Raw genomic sequence first — 17,168 nt, forward strand, 5'->3', positions numbered from 1 at the left:
TTTCTGTCCCTCCAACTACCCCATCCACCCCTTACTGCACAGACCCCAAAGAAACATAGCATTTTTAAAAAACCGAATTTGTGTTTGGTGAATTATTTCTTTGTTGTAACAATGATTTTTGGCAATCATTTTTACACTTTTAGAAGCCCTTTTTATTTGCCTTTTAAATGATGTGACTGTCAAATGGCCCATTCTGCTGTTGACTTTTTTGAAGAAACAAGGCATGCCAGCTGTCATCATGGAGGATAGAGTCTGGCCCCAGACTGTGGAGATAAGAGATTGGCAAAATAATTTGGTTGCAGGTGGCTGCACATTCCACTTGGGGGCGCCATGTAGCTTTCTGCTGCTCTGTGGCAGGTCAGAGCAGCAGAAGAAGAATCCTCTCCAGCTGCAATACGTAAGTGTCCTGCTGACTGTTGTATCTTAATCTGCTTGTTCGTTTTTCTTTCTATGTATGGTGATTATAGTCATACCACAAAAACCGCTTCCTTGGTAAGTTACGATTGTTACAGTAATTTATATCTGAAGCCTATAAAATGTCGTGTTTGACCAGTATTCAACGAAATGTTCAAGAAATCGTTCACAGAACATCAACTGTTTCAGTATCCGGACTGAACTGGTCCAAATAAGACAAATCCATATAAGTCAGTGTAGAATTAATATCTTCCTTCAATGTCTATGGTATGGCTATAAAAGTAAATTAATCATTAATATTATGAAAATGAGCAGGGCTGGTGTTCAATTAGTTTCAGCTTTGTTATTTTTGTCGGTCAGTTTTTTTTAGTCTTTAGCAGTTTCTATGAAGGAGCAAACCAAAGTGTGCAAAACTAAACTTTTTTTTTATTTTCTAGTGCAAATATCTTAATGAGAAGGGTGCAGTTTGAATATACGTTTACTGTAATAAAATGCAATTTAGAATGAGAATCAGAAATACTTTATTAATCCCAGAAGGAATTTGATGCTTTGCAGTGCTCATTAAAACAGTTCAATACAGTAACGCACAGAGAGAGAAAATAGAAAACTAAGAGTAAAAGTGACAGGTAGTGAGTTAAATGAAAATACAACAAAGTATAAGAAGTACAACAAAGACATTACCAAACATAATATGTATGATATGTACAAAGAGGTTATGGAGCTGACCTGCTATACAGTGCAGAGATATTTCGTCCTATGGCCACAGGAAGGAATGATTTTCCTGTATTTCAGTGTGATAGAATGAGGCTGTTACTGTACGTGCTCCTGAGGTTGTCCAGTATGTTGTAGAGAGGGTGTGAAGGGATGTTCAGTAGAGTCAGCCTTATTCTTGTTGTTGTCTATATATTGTTTTATCGTTTTACTTTATGTAGAAGAAATGTATGGTGAAGTGTTATATGTATTTAGAGTAGCTGCATTAGTACAGTCAGACACAGGTGATTTACACAGTACATTGAGTCTATGCAAAAAGTTATGCATCGAAATTCTACAAGAACATGTAACATTCAACACAGTGTAGGAAAAGCAAAATGAGAGCAAATACGCATATGGCTTGTTTGCACTTTTATCCCAGCTAACACTACTTTGTCATTTTTTTCAGGATCATTTGGGTACCTGAACACTGGAATTCCTAGTTAACAGGAATCATGTTTCGAAGAAGACTGTCATTCACAGACTTGGCCTTGGCTGCAATACTCGGAGTTGCTGGTGGTTTTTATATCTACAGACCTTATTTTGAGCCAGGACTGAAGACCTCAGTACAGCAAAACCAGGATGTGTCAAAGAAACAGAATAAAACAGACTGAAAGAACTCACAGCAAATATTTGCAGTTTCAAGCCAGAACCATCAACGGCTGCTGGACTGTCACTTCTGGAATGGAAGCCGCACAAAAGTCAAGACCAGTATGGATGAATTAAATCTTATATAGACAACTCTATGTGTACTAAATAAAATAAGCTGTGATTTGACCTTGAAATCTCTTTTTATTCTCCCATTCTTGTGTTGTTTGTTATATCTCTTTGTTTACAAAGATGAGTACATTTGTCGAAGTCCTCGTGTCACACTGCCTTTTAAAGCTGTAGGTGCAGTACAAGGTAATTTGTAAGTGGATTAACAGCATTGCTCAATGGCACTGTGAATAAACAAAGCACAATATTATTTTTAAATGTTTGAGAAAACACGATTCAAACACTTAAATGACTTAGACTTACTTGTCTAATTTTATAAACAATGAACCAATGTTAATTTTTTTTTTTTCCCACAGGGATTATTATTCACTAAATTTAGGTTTGTCATCCAAGGAAACATTTATATATTTCACATATTCAATAAAACACACTGTATAAGTGTGAATTATGAAAGTATGCAACATTAATTTATTCAGCCAACACAAAAAAGTACCAACACGTCAGTGTAAAAATATTCCTCTTTAGCATTCATCACATTGTTGACGTGTGTTGCTGACCTCTCGGCCAGGTCACCTTTGTGAATGAGATGGTGATCTCTATGGGTTTTATCTGGGTAAACAAATTTTATAAAAATTAGGATGATGTTAACATTTAATTGATGTTTGTAACTTCCCACAATGAGACAGAGCCCAGACAATTTCAAGTGAATATATAAAGTTTAATATCCCCCCAAAATAAATTTTTATTCTTATAGGGGTCATGTGAGTTAAGCACTTATATGTCCTAGAAAAAATCAGATTACATAAACATTTTAACTTTTAGAAATATTTTTAGTTTTTTTTTAAGGAAACTTAGTTAAACATGACGCATAAATACACTGATAACTGCATCAACCAAGGCAACATGGTTTGGTGTTTAGTTTTCAGTGTGTAGTTGCTGTGTTAGTCAGAGATGGAAAAAAAAGTTTGTGTTACCTTTAGAAGTAAATCAGGTGAGCCAAAAGATAACGGAGGCATAAAAGATAATATATATATATATATATATATATATATATATATATATATATATATATATATATATATATATATATATATATATATATATATATACACATTTTAAATAACCTTTAAACTGAAAATTGACACATTGTTGACTTGTATATCATTTTTTCTATTTTAAAAGAGGTCATACTAATTGATGTGAATAAACATTTACATTAATACCCCAAATCTCCAAACCTACAAGGGGAAGCAAAGCCTTGATTACGCGAGCTCCGTGGGGAGGAGCTGTTTCTCACCAGCACGAGACGACTCAAGCACACGGAAAGTTAAGGTAGTGCTCAGAGTAACTGAGGTTTCTGTCCTGTCAACTAATGGGCCAGAAGCGACGGAGAAAGTAAAGAGCAGATTTATTTATTCAGTTTTTGCTAAGTTTTTCACGGTCATCTGAACTACTTTTTAAAGAGCAGGACAGCGCGCAGCAGCAACGCCCCGCGGCTGGTGAGTACTTTGTTTTCAGGAAATGTCAATCGGAAAAAAAAGAGAAGAAAAACGGACTATAGCATCTGTCAGGAGTTAGCAAGACACTTAAAACGTCTAAATTTTCTCGGGCTTGAGAATTTGGTTGAGGAGTGCCTGTATGTTGTCTTTCATTTTCACCACCACATTATGGCACTTTGCTGGCGTTGGGAAACATTTTTCCACCTGCCTTATCCTCTGCTGAGAGCTGTTAGCATTCTCAACACTTGCTCCATAACTGATACACACCATCAGCCCTGTGGAAACGAATACAATTCAGGTTTCCGTCAGCAGTGGATAAGAATGTATTACATTATACAGATATACTTGGATCCGTATGTTGGCAGCAGTATGTCTGAGAAAAGGAGCTGGCAAGTTGGCCTCCAGTTTGGTACTTGTGGCAGGATACGCCTGCCTTTTTTTTTTTAAAGTGATAAAGTCTTGCCTAAGAGGTCACGTGCCCACCAGTGCCAGCCACATGAGGACCAGCTGAGGATAATTTGATGCTCTATTTGTTTAAGTTAATTGATTTAAGTGTAAGACATCAACATGTATTATTATTATTATTATTATTATTAGCGCCTGTTAATCCTTGTTGCTGTTGTTCATAAATACCTCACTAAGTATTGCAATGACTGGATTTGCCAGTCACAAACATGTCCACCAAAATTCTGTCACTAGATTAAATTCTTATCACTTTTCTGCCCCTCTGTTAATCTTGACTGGTTAATTTGAAAATTGTGGTTTGTGCATATCAGCATGTTCCCAAGGAGCTGCCTGGATCTATGTTGGACAGCTGCCCAGGGTGGGTCCTCCACTTTCTCCATTAAAGTGCTATTTGTTTACTGTGATGGCTGGATGGTAGCCTGGCAGACAGTCAGATGGTCCACTCCCACTGTTGGAAAAAAATGTCAAAGATGAGTTCCTTCAAGTGTTTTTTTTTTTTTTTTTTTAATTGGAATTGCATTGAAAACATTTGAGATCTTGTTCAACAGGTTCCAAATCAAAATATGCAGCAAAAACAATTCTTAAGAACGGTGTTACACAGATATGACAAAACATGGTGAAGTCTGATTCTACAATCTTGAATATAATGAGGTTATACAACTAAAATATAAGACTCAAATGGCACCTTGAAGTAACCCAAGATTGGACAAAGTAGAAATTAAATATATATTTTCAAAATTGAGACAGTTCCACATGGTCAATCCATAAAAAGACAGATTTGATTTAGCCTGTACCAATGCATATCAGCCGTAGACTTGGAATTATTAATCACTATGTCAATAAACTGATTAGCTTATTAAGATTTTGTTTCCTTTTGAAGAAAAATAAACATAGAAATCCCTGATTCCTACTTTTTAACCCCCTTGAGACTTAACGCTACCTCAAACAAAGTGTCCTGACTGAAAATGGTTTGAAAAAAACCCTTGTAATTCCTGAAGTTTTCTGAAACACTTAACAGTTGTCATTGGCCACTAAAAATGTAAGTTATCAGCCCCTGAGGCAGATAGAAACATGTAAGAACATTTTGAAAACCTCAAGCTTCACCTGGAGTTTAGGCATGCACAAGCACTTGTTGATTTCTTTCAGTATTTTTTGGCAATTGACAAATCAAACAAGTAGTTGGTTAATCAAAAAGTAGTTGACATATTTTTCCACAGTGAAAATAATCCTCATTTGCAGCCTTGATCAGCTGATACAGATGTAGATTTGTATTAGCTACGTCACTGTTTAAATACTGGCACCACACATGTTAATGGCTTCAGTTGCTTTTGTCTGGATTTAACCTAGATTGTCCTTTGACAAAATGTACCTTTTGTTTGTGTTTGTCAGTAATTTAGTCATTGTAAGTTAATTTTAAACACATTTTAGTGCATAGCACCATGTAACCACAAAATATATTGGAATACTAGCCTGTGTTGGGAGTTTATTTGATCATTTGATTATTAGCTTGACAAAAAAGTGAAACCACTTTGAAAATCAAGGGGGGTTATTGCTTTCTGTCTTTTTATGGACAAGAAAATAAAAAAAAATCCAAACACTTGCCAGATGCTGTACCCCAGTTTATTACTTTCTTTAGTTGTGTCTAATTTAGTACCAAAAGTCATAAATACCATTTGGTGAGTTGGGAGTTTCTGGGCCCTTGGAGCAGCTGGTTGTTTTGTGAATTAAGCTATTAGATAAATAAAATCAAATTAATAATAAACTAATATCACACTGTTGACACTCAGTAAAAAGAAAGCTAAAAAAAAACCCACATAAAATAATATTTTAGTTTTTTTCAAACTAATGTGATATTGTCTGATTCAGTTTTTGTATTATATGACTTCTCTCCTAGATTGATCAGATTAATGTTGCTGATAATAATACATATAAACGTGGCTGAAACCGGTGCCACATTTAGTTCTTCAGAGCTATTTAAATGCTGCTACGAAGACCTTTTCCTTGGTAGCAGCAGCAGTTTTATGTGATCCCTCAGTCTTGTAGTAGAACAGGGGCTCGTTTGTTGTGTGTTCAAAAGGTTTTGGGAAACATGAGACTGTTATTTCTTCTTTCCTCAAATCAGTTTAACTTGCATGCTTTCTGAATAATTCAAGGTTTTTAAGTAGAGTCAATAGATATAATTGTTAAATGTTTAAACCACGGGTAGCAAATCTCTACAAGTAATCAGCTTTTGATGCAGTGTGAAGTAATGTCTCACAGAGGAGGCCTTTCCAGCTTTTTCAAAGTTTCATGTCAGTCCTTTCCCACCTCTTTGTCATCAAACAGTATCATATGTTCCAATTAGAAGGATCCCCATCCAGCAGAGGAGGATAAGTTGGGACATTATTGTCTCAGCAAGGCTTCTGTAAGGCGGTAATAAAGAGAATACTTTCTCTGATTGTTTACTGAACTGGGTGTTTTCTTGCCCAACACAACGGAAGATCTGCCATCAGAGCTTGTTTCCTTTTTATAGCTAGTGATATGACCAGGGAAAAACTACAAACTTGTTCTGCAATTCTAGATTTTAGCACAGCGTATTAAACAGAACATGTTATACATTATCATTTAGCTTTTGCAATCACTTGCTTGCTAAAATGAGATGAAGACATTTGTACTTAAATGGTGCGTAGTAAGCAAGTGTCTGATTAGCTGATATGATCTACAGAAATTTGCTGATGCAATATTGACTCCAGCAGTGTGGTTTTGCACAAGTGTGTCACTTCTGTGACTTATTTTTACTTATGAGTTTTGGTATTGAATGTTTTAAAAAATGTTGCTGCTAAGTAGGATAGAAAAATGATGCGTTGTTAGTGTTACACCTACAGTTACTGTCAGATATAGGTGTAACCAAGCTCACATAATACTGCTCAGCTAATTCACTGTGCCTTTTGTATTTTACATTTTGACTTGTCCCTGCAGGAGAAGCACATGGTTTTTACCAGCTACTCCAGCAAACCACCATGCACAGTACCAGGAATTTAACCTGGCTTTTAACTATGGAATCCCAATTAGTGGAAATCATTGCCATTACTTATTGTATATAGTTTTATAATTTCTTGTAACTGCAAAATAATTAATTACAAGTCTACGAATATTTGCTGCAAATACAGAAATGGGGTTAAAACTCAGTTTCTATTTTTCAGGTGCAAATAGATAAAACTGTACCACAATAAATCCTTATTTAAATCAAAATAATCCTTATTTTGTTAATGTGCTAACCTACTGTAAGTCTTTATTAAAATGGTGTTAGAAATCATTCAGTTTGGAGAGCTTTCCTTGCTCTTTGTAAATATTTTAACACTTCTACTCAAAAATAAGTATGAACTTTATTTAATAAGAGTAATAACATGTAGATGACATTCACTATGTTTCCATGTTTTGTGTAATAGCTGTGGTAAAGGTTTCCTCCATGTTTCAGCCATCAAAACCTTCAGTTGTTTTATACCAGGACATTGACAAATTTACAATTTATTCACAATCACATCTCATATCTCATCTTGTGACCTCTATAGTCCATAGTTCAGGGCCTATGGAGTGTTATTCTATATGCTAATGCAGGGATATTCAATTATGTTTTTCCATGGGGCAAATTGTTGGAAGGCTTTGGCCAGTGGTTGGTAGTTTAAAGCAAGTGTTGTTTTTGTTTGTTTGTTTGGTTGTTGTTGTTTTTTGTGTCTGGTGAGTGTCTGCGCCTGGTGGATATTTGTTGTCAAAATTGGCATGGGTCATCTTGAAGTTCATCTGCTCAATGAATAACTTCTTTATTCACTGAGCAGATGCTGAGATTACCCTCAGCAAACGACACAGGGATGTACACACCAGCATCTATTTATCACTACATTTACAATTACTCAGTTAATCATGAGTCAAAACAAATTAGACTTCCTGATGTTATTCTCCTGATATCTATGAAATATTTTCCCATTTTTCTCTTTAGAAGCTCACAATGGCTGTTTTATTCCAAGTATGTTCCAAGTGATTTTAGTTCTGGTCTGTGAAACTATGAGGCAAGTTGGCATTAGTAGCTGTTAAAATGAAGATCACACAAAGTAGTGCTATGACTTTAATTATTAGTCCAGGTTTTCATACTTTTTATTTGCATATTCACTAATCAAACACATAGATGTAGAGCAACCTTTTACCCAAGAAGAACCAACTATAATCCTAAAAAATTAGGAATTTACAGACACAATCCAGGCTTAAACCAAGTTGCTTCAGCCAAAGCTGCACAAAGCTGACAAAAATGTGTGAATATTTATGTTTATTAACTGCCTCATAATTATAACACAACTAGATCTGACTGTAACTACAGCAGTCACTGACCGTGTAATCGTGTTGCAGATATATTCTTATAACTGTGTACTTAGCTGTGTTTAACGGCCTGCGACTAAAGTGATGAACAAACATAAACATATTATTCAGAGTGGTGGGGGGAGTGGTAACCTGGTGATTACAGAGGTGGGCTTAGGTTCACCCCTGAAGAAAACTGGAGAACCGAGGTTCGAGTCCCAACAGAGACGAACCACTGTGGGCCCTTGAGCAACAACAGTAAACACTTCACCAAAAACATGGCAGCCCACAGTTCTCTAGTACATCTAGAGATGGGTCAAATTAGGGCTGAATGATTAATCAATAAATCGAATTTTCCATTTCTGACGATTTATTTCAATGGAAATCAGGATTTTTTCCCCTTAGTTAGCAGCAGACTTAGCCCTCCCTCCACACCCGATCGGTGTTTGTCTGAAAGCGCTAGCAGCCACTCACGCCTGGAATTTAGCTGGGCATATAACTGCAGAGAGAAACGCTGATCTCTTTGAGATGCAGAAGAAAACTTCAGCCCACAAACTTTTGTTAAGAGACGACCAAAATCAAGGGAATTATTTCCACAGTGGATCCCGTATGATAAGGATCCAGATGGAAAGAGATCACAGATGCAGTTGTGTTGCAATCTCTATGCAAGATAAAAAAGATGTGTATATGGTGGAAAAGTTATGATTGTTTTTTTATATAAATAAATAATATGCTTTTAATACGTTTAATATGTTTTTAAGAAAGAAAAGAGAAAAAGAAAATCTAATCAGAAAACGGATTTGGTTATAAAATATCTAAGATTGTATTTTTAGGCCATATCGCTCAGCCCTGCATCAAATGCAGAGCCGAATTTCCCAGTCAGGATTACAAGAGTAAAAATTATAATAAGTAATTATGAGTGCAGGGAAACACAATCTAAAAAGAGGAGAGAAATTTAAAGGATTTTTAGATTTTTTTTTCTTATTCTCTGAGCAGTTGACTAGTTTCCACCATATAACTCTCCATCTGCACACAAAAATATGATTTATCTGGGAATTTTTCTTTCTCTGATGAGCTATTATAGGCTTTTTAATAGATATTTATGATTGAGCTGATTTGGTTGTTGTAGCCTTGTAGACTAAGGAAATATAGATTTATAAAGTGATGAAGATGCAAAAGGATACAGCATAAACCATTTGATCAAGATTCAGCAGGAAATTATCAAACACAATATCCTGTAAAAAGTGGAAATATATATATATATTTTAATGTAATAATTTATTTTACATATATTGAAAGTGGGTTTTGAGATTTGTTAATTAGCTGATGACAACAAATTCAACCTGAGCTGCTTCTGTCAGCTCTGTCGAAAAGCCAGTTGGCTTTTAGGGTATAAATAAAATGTAATTTAGAATTTTTAACTTAAATGAGGCAAATTAGTACATGAGCAGCAAAGTATTTCATCATATGTGGCTGCACCAGTGTTTGCAACAACCAGTTCTGTCACAGTGAATTTATCATGGATCTTGATTTCGCACAAGGCCGTAATCTGCTTATGGTTCCAGATGAAAGTTTCACTGTAGTGAAAGAATGTAAGACTTGTCTGAATTCATGTCAACACAGTGATCATATGATACATCTGTGCCTTCTTCTAACTGTTTTGACCACAATTAGTGAACCGTTGCAAATGAGAATGTTAGCTCTGGTAGATGAAAACATTGTGTGCTTCTTATTACCATTAAATTAATGCAGTGGACTTTTACACTTGGTCCCTTTTTAAACTGATTACTGCCCAAACGCATTTTGGAGTGAAAATGTAATCTACTGATTTGTGAAGTTCTTAAGAACTAAGTTCTTGTATATAGGCCATAAGGATATCTAGAAGACATAAATCTTAAGTGTATCTTTTGGCTGAGATCAACAAAAGAATTTAAAATACTTCCTGTTGCTGCGTCAGGATGAAATGCCCTGTTGCTTCCCACGTTACACACATGGGTCTCCTCTGATGTCAACTTTATAAATGTATTTCTTGAAGCTTTATACATAATATTAGAAAATGTAAAATATTGTGTTTATGGGCTCCTCTATATAGTAGATTACCCCCGTGGAGGTGGAAGAGATATCCTTAATAATTTGTCATAAAATCTGAGTAACTGCATAAAGTCATTGATAATATATACACAAATAAAAAAGGACTTCCACAAAGATACTGTTGCAACAGTGGTTGCTTTTCTCAATTCAGTAAACCAAAAAGTGTTGCGTTTGAGAAAGGTAACACATAATTTCATTATAATCAGCTTTTCAGTGTTTTACTCTACATAAAGACATCAAGTCTAAAATCTTTAAAGGGGCAAAAAGCTCAATCATTTCACCGTGGGGTTTGCTGATGTGCACTGCCTGTAGACCACAACAAAGTGTGTCATGAGACACCTTCCTCTACCTCTTCTCCGACCCCGAACTTGCCTCATCTGTGAATAAATGTGTAAAGTGCAAACTTACACTGACCTTTTTTTTTTTTTTTTTTTTTTTTTTTTTTATGTCGGATCCCAGTCGTCCATAAGTGAATCAATTTCAATCTATAAATGATGAATTTCTGCTTACTGACTCTTTAGGAAACTGTAGGACTATTCACAAAGTCTTGGGCTATATGAAAACCCTTCCTGTTAACAACACAGTGTGATGTATTCCATGTCATTTTGTATAAAATTTAGGACTTTCATGATTATTTGATTTTAGTATTGTGTGTGTGTAAACTTGCCTTGCCTATGGTTCCAGTTGAAAAAAAAAGAAAAATGCATTTTGGAGTAGTGCTACCTTTTGTTTAACAAACTGTTATCCAGTCCAAAGTTAAACTCATAACACATCTGTAATGTGTAATTTCTAAAGAGCAAGATGGTGATGATCATAATACTGAGCTTTGGCTAAGTGAATAAGCGGCTAGAGACAATGGATGGATGTTTAGATTGACAGCCAAGGCATGCTGCAGTGGTTTAATTGAACCAATTTAAAGGGAAAACGTTAAGATTTGTCATTGAAATAGGCTTGTTAAATATAATTACCTTCTTTGTCACACTACTGTTTTTTCTTTCTTTCTTTTAGAGAGACAGGAAGGAGAGTAGTATTTCTGAACTTTACACCCTTTGGTTGGATAATGGATATGCATTTCTTCCACTTGTTTTCTTACTCAGCTGTCTTTTGAACTTGCATAAAAGACAGATGAAAGAGCCGTGAGGTGAGCTGATGGTTCTTTGATTCGCATTTTACTGCTACAGTCTTGCTCAATTGAGATTACACATTACTTATGTGTTCTGGGTTTTACTTTAAACCAAGAATACTTCCCACAATGACTGGATAACAGTTTGTTAAACAAAAGGTAGCACTACTCCAAAATGCTTTTTTCTTTTTTTCAACTGTATACTAAAATAAAATAATCATGGAAGTCCTAAATCAATAATTTGACATCCCCAGTCTGCTGTATTTTGTTTTGCTACCGGCTTTAATTTATTTTATCTCATGTTTCGGAACCAACATGGCAATCGCTAGCAACAAACTGTATTCAAGACAGAGTGCCCTTGTGTGGGTTTAAGGACCACAATCCAGTCTAAAATAATAAACTAGCCTATCTTAAACTGTTGTACTGTAGTGTGGTATACACACCTTGTAGAATACCTCCCTTTGTGTTGTCAGAATTTCTAGCCTTGTCCTGTAGTAGTTGTTGGATGTAACTTTATTTCTGTGTTCACTGTACCCCACAGCACACGTAGGGTAAACATGCCAGTATGGACAGTGAGAAGGGATTGAATCTTCATTTTTATTTATTTATTTATTTTAGTAGGTGTGCCCACATGAAAAAAAAATCTAGCACTTTATTTTTGGTATGAAAACATATATACATATCATACTGTGTCCTTTCCTTTTTTATTTTTATCTGAGGGATACAAATGAATACAATCTTACTGAAACATTTATTTGTTTGCCAAACTTGATTATTTATTTATTTATTTATTTATTGGCTGACTTGTTTGTTTTGTGTGTGTGTTTCAGAAATTAAGGCCTCACTATGTCTGATGGGGACTATGATTACCTCATCAAATTCCTAGCCTTGGGTGACTCTGGCGTGGGAAAAACAAGCTTTCTTTACCAGTACACAGATGGCAAGTTTAACTCCAAATTCATCACTACAGTTGGAATAGATTTTAGAGAAAAGAGAGTGGTAAGTATGAATGCTTAATCCAGCTTTGAAATTGTGGAGATTTCCTTCATTACTCAAGGATTTTGTGTTTCAAACTTGTGATGCAACATTTCCGTGTGTGCTTGTGTGCTACAGGCATTTATGGCTGTCTCATTAAGGGCTTAAATTCATTCCCACAGCGTTGAGTATTACAATTATAGCAAAAAAAAAACTACTGATGGATGTTGCTGTAGAAAAATGAGCTATGACTAATGTTAGGCAACACCCTCCTTAAGAATAAACAATTCATACCATTGGCAAACAGCTAGGTATTGTTTGTATGTACTTTATTCTTAATGCATCTGAACTCCGTATCTGAGAGTACAGTCTGGTGTCTGACTAACTATGTGGTTATATGGGACGAATATCCAGCATTGTCCTCTCAGAAGTGTTTCCATCTCTTCTTCGAAAAACATCAAGTTTTATTTTATCAGTCATCTTTGTGGAAACACAATAGGAAATTAAAAGACCGGACATGGAGTTTTTTGAGATAAATACAGCCTGTTCAGCTGTAAGCAACAACAAGCGCCTGGTATTTTGGAATTTACCGTGTTAACTGTAACTCCTGTTGCAACACATGTACAAGACAACAGCCGAGACTTTTACAGCATATAAATAAATTACACAAATACTGAGTTAATCTTATGATATTAGCCACCTGAGAAAACAAACTAAAACGTATATTGCATGTCTAGGAATTGATTTGAATGGTAATGATTTTTATTTGTCTTTAATTTATAAAGCAAAGCAATGAATCCTGAGATCAATAACTGGAACTTGGATAGAATTCTTTCCATTGAATAAAAAATCACCTAAAATAATCTTTTTAACAGATGTTCATTATTTTGTAGTGATTGCAGATGCGCTGATATACCTCTTGTTTGTGACATGAAGCATAATCTCAGTCCTGAGCGGAACATGACTGCCGACATAGCAGAGAAACGCTACCAGCTGTAGGAAAAGTTCATATTGGTTGTAAATTGAGTTGGTCTTTTGCATGCACCAATCTTAGACATAAGTTGAATACTTGAGCGTTGCTGTTTGCAGAATTGGTAGGTAAATTAAGTATTTTGGCACAGAAATAGAGCAGATTGAGAATGAGCTAAATATTTGACCTGGTTGTCTGTGTTTCTTTCAGATATACAAATCAACAGGTCCAGAAGGGACTTCAGGCAGAAAACAGAAGATCCACATGCAGCTGTGGGACACTGCAGGACAGGAGAGGTTCACAGATAACTTCTTCTACAAGCCCTTTCATAACTTCTTTGAACCTCTTCACCTGTTTTTAAATGTTTCTATATCTGTTGCTCATTTAGTATTTTTTCTTCCTAAATGATTTCAGGTTCCGAAGTTTGACAACAGCTTTTTTCCGAGATGCAATGGGTTTCCTCCTCCTGTTTGACCTCACAAATGAGCAAAGTTTCCTCAACGTCAGAAACTGGATGAGTAGGTCTCCTGATGTGAACAGCTAATTTTGGTCATTGATATCAAGCCTGAAGACATATTCTGCACATAAAAATTTAATTAAGATTACTTCAAGTATGCAGAAGATTTGATAAGTTTTGTCGTATCTGACAAATTGACATTAGAGATGGTTGTACCCTGAAAATGGTACAATTGTAGTAATATGTCCTTCAGATTATATTCTAACCTGAGCTGTTGTTGTGCTCATATTTTATGTTAATATATTTTATGACTGTTTTTTATGACCTCTAAGCAGGACTAAATACATAAAGGTTTGATGTGTCTCTCAGGTCAGTTACAGATCCATGCATACTGTGAAAATCCAGATGTCGTCCTGTGTGGCAACAAAAGTGACCTTGCAGATCAGAGGGCAGTGAGTGAAAATGAGGCCCGTGAACTGGCTGAGAAATACGGGTATGTCCATCTATGTTTGATCCATCTGTGCATAAACCTCTCCCTCAAACATTTGTCAAGAAGGCAGTGGCTTCACTGTTTGCCTAACTCTGGTCAGGGGACTATAAGTCTAAATTGGTCCTCCTCGAAAAACAAATATTTGTTCACAAGTGTAAAATATCCTGTTCTGGTCGTATTAGACACACCTCTAGTAAATGTAAAGCACAGTAAAGCTAGTAAAGCACAGATACTGTGGAGTAGTTTGTCAGGTGTTTTAAATGCCTATAAAGGAATTATATCTCCAACTGTATGAGCTTACCTACTCTTCTGGACACTAGGACACTTACCTCTCAAATATTCTTGGTCCACTTTTTGCTTTACTAAAATGATGTTTTTATTACTTTCTTTAAGGTAACTGATCAGTAAAGATTTTCACCCTGCAGCATAATGTTGTCCAGTCATTTAAAAACTCCTCAAGGAGCTGAAATGTTTGATGACTTATGATAAAACAGGCAAAGTAGTTTACTGAGAGTTGTTACTGTGTGTTATGTTTAAACCCTGGTTGGTATTTTGGTTTTTCCACAAGAGTGGAAAACATTCCCCCAAAAATATCCTATTTTAGGAATGTTTTCAAAAGTTAGAGCACATATGTCAAACTGGTCCAGCAAAGGGCCGTGTGGCTGCAGGTTTTTGTTCCAACCAAGCAGCAGCACACCAGATTTGACTGATTCAATCAACTGATCTCAGTCTTCAGACAGCTGATTGGTCAAACTGTGTGCTCTTGGCTGGCTGGAACAAAAACCTGCAGCCACACGGCCCTTTGCTGGACCAGTTTGACATGCCTGAGTTAGAGTATCTAGTCTGTTTAGGAGGTAACAGTGCAGCATTTTGAAAAACAAACTTGCCTTTTCATTAAAACGTATAGAAGCACAGTCTGGGGTGTTTTCTAGGGCCTGAAATGTATTTATAAAAAAAAAACTAACCTGAAGATTTTTTTGGTCAGTGTCTGTTTCACTTTTTCTGACCCCTGTTTGACTTCCTGCAGAATCCCTTATTTTGAAACAAGTGCTGCAAGTGGGCAGAGCGTCAGTGAGGCGGTGGACGTCCTGCTGGATCTCGTCATGAAGAGGATGGAGCGGTGTGTCGACAAGTCCTGGATCCCAGACGGCACCGTTCGAGCTAATGGATCCACCAACCCAGACATCTCTGAGGGCTCTGATGGAGGCAAATGTGCATGTTAGAATGGTTTTTGTTGCACATTTGTGTTTAAATAATGTTCGGAGAAAAAGAGGAAAACAACCAAGTGGGAGTTTGTATTTTACATTTCTTGTTAAGGAGAACTTTATCATCCTCATCAACATTTTCTGCATCCCTGTTACAGCTTTACTTTGAGTGACATGCTGGACAGTTTCAGTATGGAGTTAAATTCCTTCTGAATTTAGTGATTTCTTTTACATTTTCACAAGTCTTTTGTACAAGTAATTCTTACTGGTTCTAAGCCTGGGATCTTTATTTCTCATGATGTGTAGCAGGTATGTCCGGTTTTCATAATTAAATATATTGATCAGAATTTCAAGTATAAATAGTCTCAACAGAAAAGTGAGCTGGTTCGTCACCTGTTCCATGAATATACTCTTAACTTGCTGTAAAGAGAGAAATTGTACTTTTAAGAACCTTTAGGTCACCACTTGAGTACCACTGTTACTTTACTAAATGTCTCACTAATGCTGCACTTGCACTAGTGCCAGAGAAAATGTAGCTTGCAGTGACTTTGCAGTGTGGGCTAGATGGACTGTTAACACTTAAGTGTCTTCTTCTAAAGATCTTTTTGCTAGTTTGCTTTTCTGTAAAACACAGATTGTGGAGTACAGCTCGTCTACATGTGCAGTTTTGGCCAATGGTCACATAAAATGTTCTGAAGTTGATAGATTACAGAAATAAACACGTCATAAGAGTACAAAACAGCACAGTAACTCAGGAACTCAATTTATTCCGGTGCTGCCATCTATAGGACAGATGCACAAATGCATGAAGAAACAAACAAAAAGGCTATTTGCACTTTTTCGGCTAACTGCATTAATCCTGTTTCTTCCTGTTTCCTAACTAACATATAAGGTTATGGACTCCATTTTATGTAATTCAGAGCATCATGTAAAAAATCTTATTGCAAATTCTGTCTGAGATAACCTGAAGTAAACTGCTAAAGAAAAAAAAACTGAGTAATGTACCAACTGAGTTTATAATTAGAAACAAGTTACACTGAAAGATTTCTTAGTTAGTATACCAGAAATCTAAGAATGTATTTTGTCTGAAATCCTAACAAGTTGAAAATATATTGAGATAAAGAAAATTCAGATAAAAAAAGACACAGATGTCTTCACACTGCTGATGCCACGAATCAGAAACGTGTAGTATTGTTTATTGATCAGATGATGAGGCGCTACACTGTCAGAAAAACTACTTTCTTTTATTATCTCTTTTGCAGAAGGGCTGGACATAATTGCTGGAAGACCATTACATTCCTGTAACCTCAATTTATTTAATGGAAGTTGTGTGCCATGTTACTTATTCAATATGCCTTTGGTTGCTGAATGGGTCGATTCTTGGAAACTGGTAAGCCCAGCTGTTGTACTGGCAAGTTTTATAGATGGAACTGTAAAAATGGGGTCTGCATATTAGTTTGCCATCATTGTATTAACCTTCAAATTAGTTTATTATTCTTCTGATATTTTACTCAATTCTCAATCAAATTCCACACTGATATGGCATGATATTTAATTGTTTCACAAATAAATTCACATTTGTATCACACTGTCATAATTTTCTTTGTTAAATACTAGAAGTGATATTTTTAGGATAGGTAAATATATTTTTCCTTTGTTTCCTTCTGCAAACACAAATGTTAG

At 35.8% G+C, this 17,168-nt stretch overlaps 2 protein-coding genes across 3 annotated transcripts; both read left to right on the forward strand.

Moving 5' to 3' along the window:
- The first annotated feature begins 301 nt into the window (after positions 1 to 301).
- On the forward strand, positions 302 to 1,941 carry LOC121640761 (protein PIGBOS1). 2 transcript variants are annotated; one of them, XM_041986632.1, is made up of 2 exons: positions 302 to 397; positions 1,574 to 1,941. In XM_041986632.1, exon 2 carries the CDS (start codon positions 1,620 to 1,622, stop codon positions 1,776 to 1,778), a length of 159 nt encoding a protein of 52 aa, XP_041842566.1. In that variant the 5' UTR covers positions 302 to 397; positions 1,574 to 1,619; the 3' UTR covers positions 1,779 to 1,941. The 2 variants fall into 2 exon arrangements, with proteins under 2 accessions (XP_041842566.1, XP_041842558.1); XM_041986624.1 differs by having other exon boundaries at positions 391 to 492.
- A 1,221-nt stretch (positions 1,942 to 3,162) lies between these two features.
- On the forward strand, positions 3,163 to 16,585 carry rab27a (RAB27A, member RAS oncogene family). Its single transcript, XM_041991772.1, has 6 exons — positions 3,163 to 3,380; positions 12,219 to 12,387; positions 13,544 to 13,629; positions 13,748 to 13,851; positions 14,160 to 14,283; positions 15,308 to 16,585. The coding sequence occupies exons 2-6, from the start codon at positions 12,235 to 12,237 to the stop codon at positions 15,501 to 15,503; spliced, it is 663 nt and encodes a 220-aa protein (XP_041847706.1). The 5' UTR covers positions 3,163 to 3,380; positions 12,219 to 12,234; the 3' UTR covers positions 15,504 to 16,585.
- The last annotated feature ends 583 nt before the right edge of the window (positions 16,586 to 17,168 follow it).

The sequence above is a fragment of the Melanotaenia boesemani genome, chromosome 1, assembly GCF_017639745.1.
Source record: "Melanotaenia boesemani isolate fMelBoe1 chromosome 1, fMelBoe1.pri, whole genome shotgun sequence".
Taxonomy (NCBI): Eukaryota; Metazoa; Chordata; class Actinopteri; order Atheriniformes; family Melanotaeniidae; genus Melanotaenia; species Melanotaenia boesemani.

What these genes read in the sequence shown, in the direction of transcription:
- rab27a (XM_041991772.1), top strand. Translation starts at nt 12,235, where the DNA reads ATGTCTGATGGGGACTATGATTACCTCATCAAATTCCTAGCCTTGGGT. An exon ending in GACACTGCAGGACAGGAGAG is followed by an intron (nt 13,630 to 13,747) that starts GTTCACAGATAA and finishes AAATGATTTCAG; the next exon opens with GTTCCGAAGTTTGACAACAG. An exon ending in CAACGTCAGAAACTGGATGA is followed by an intron (nt 13,852 to 14,159) that starts GTAGGTCTCCTG and finishes TGTGTCTCTCAG; the next exon opens with GTCAGTTACAGATCCATGCA.
- LOC121640761 (XM_041986632.1), top strand. Translation starts at nt 1,620, where the DNA reads ATGTTTCGAAGAAGACTGTCATTCACAGACTTGGCCTTGGCTGCAATA.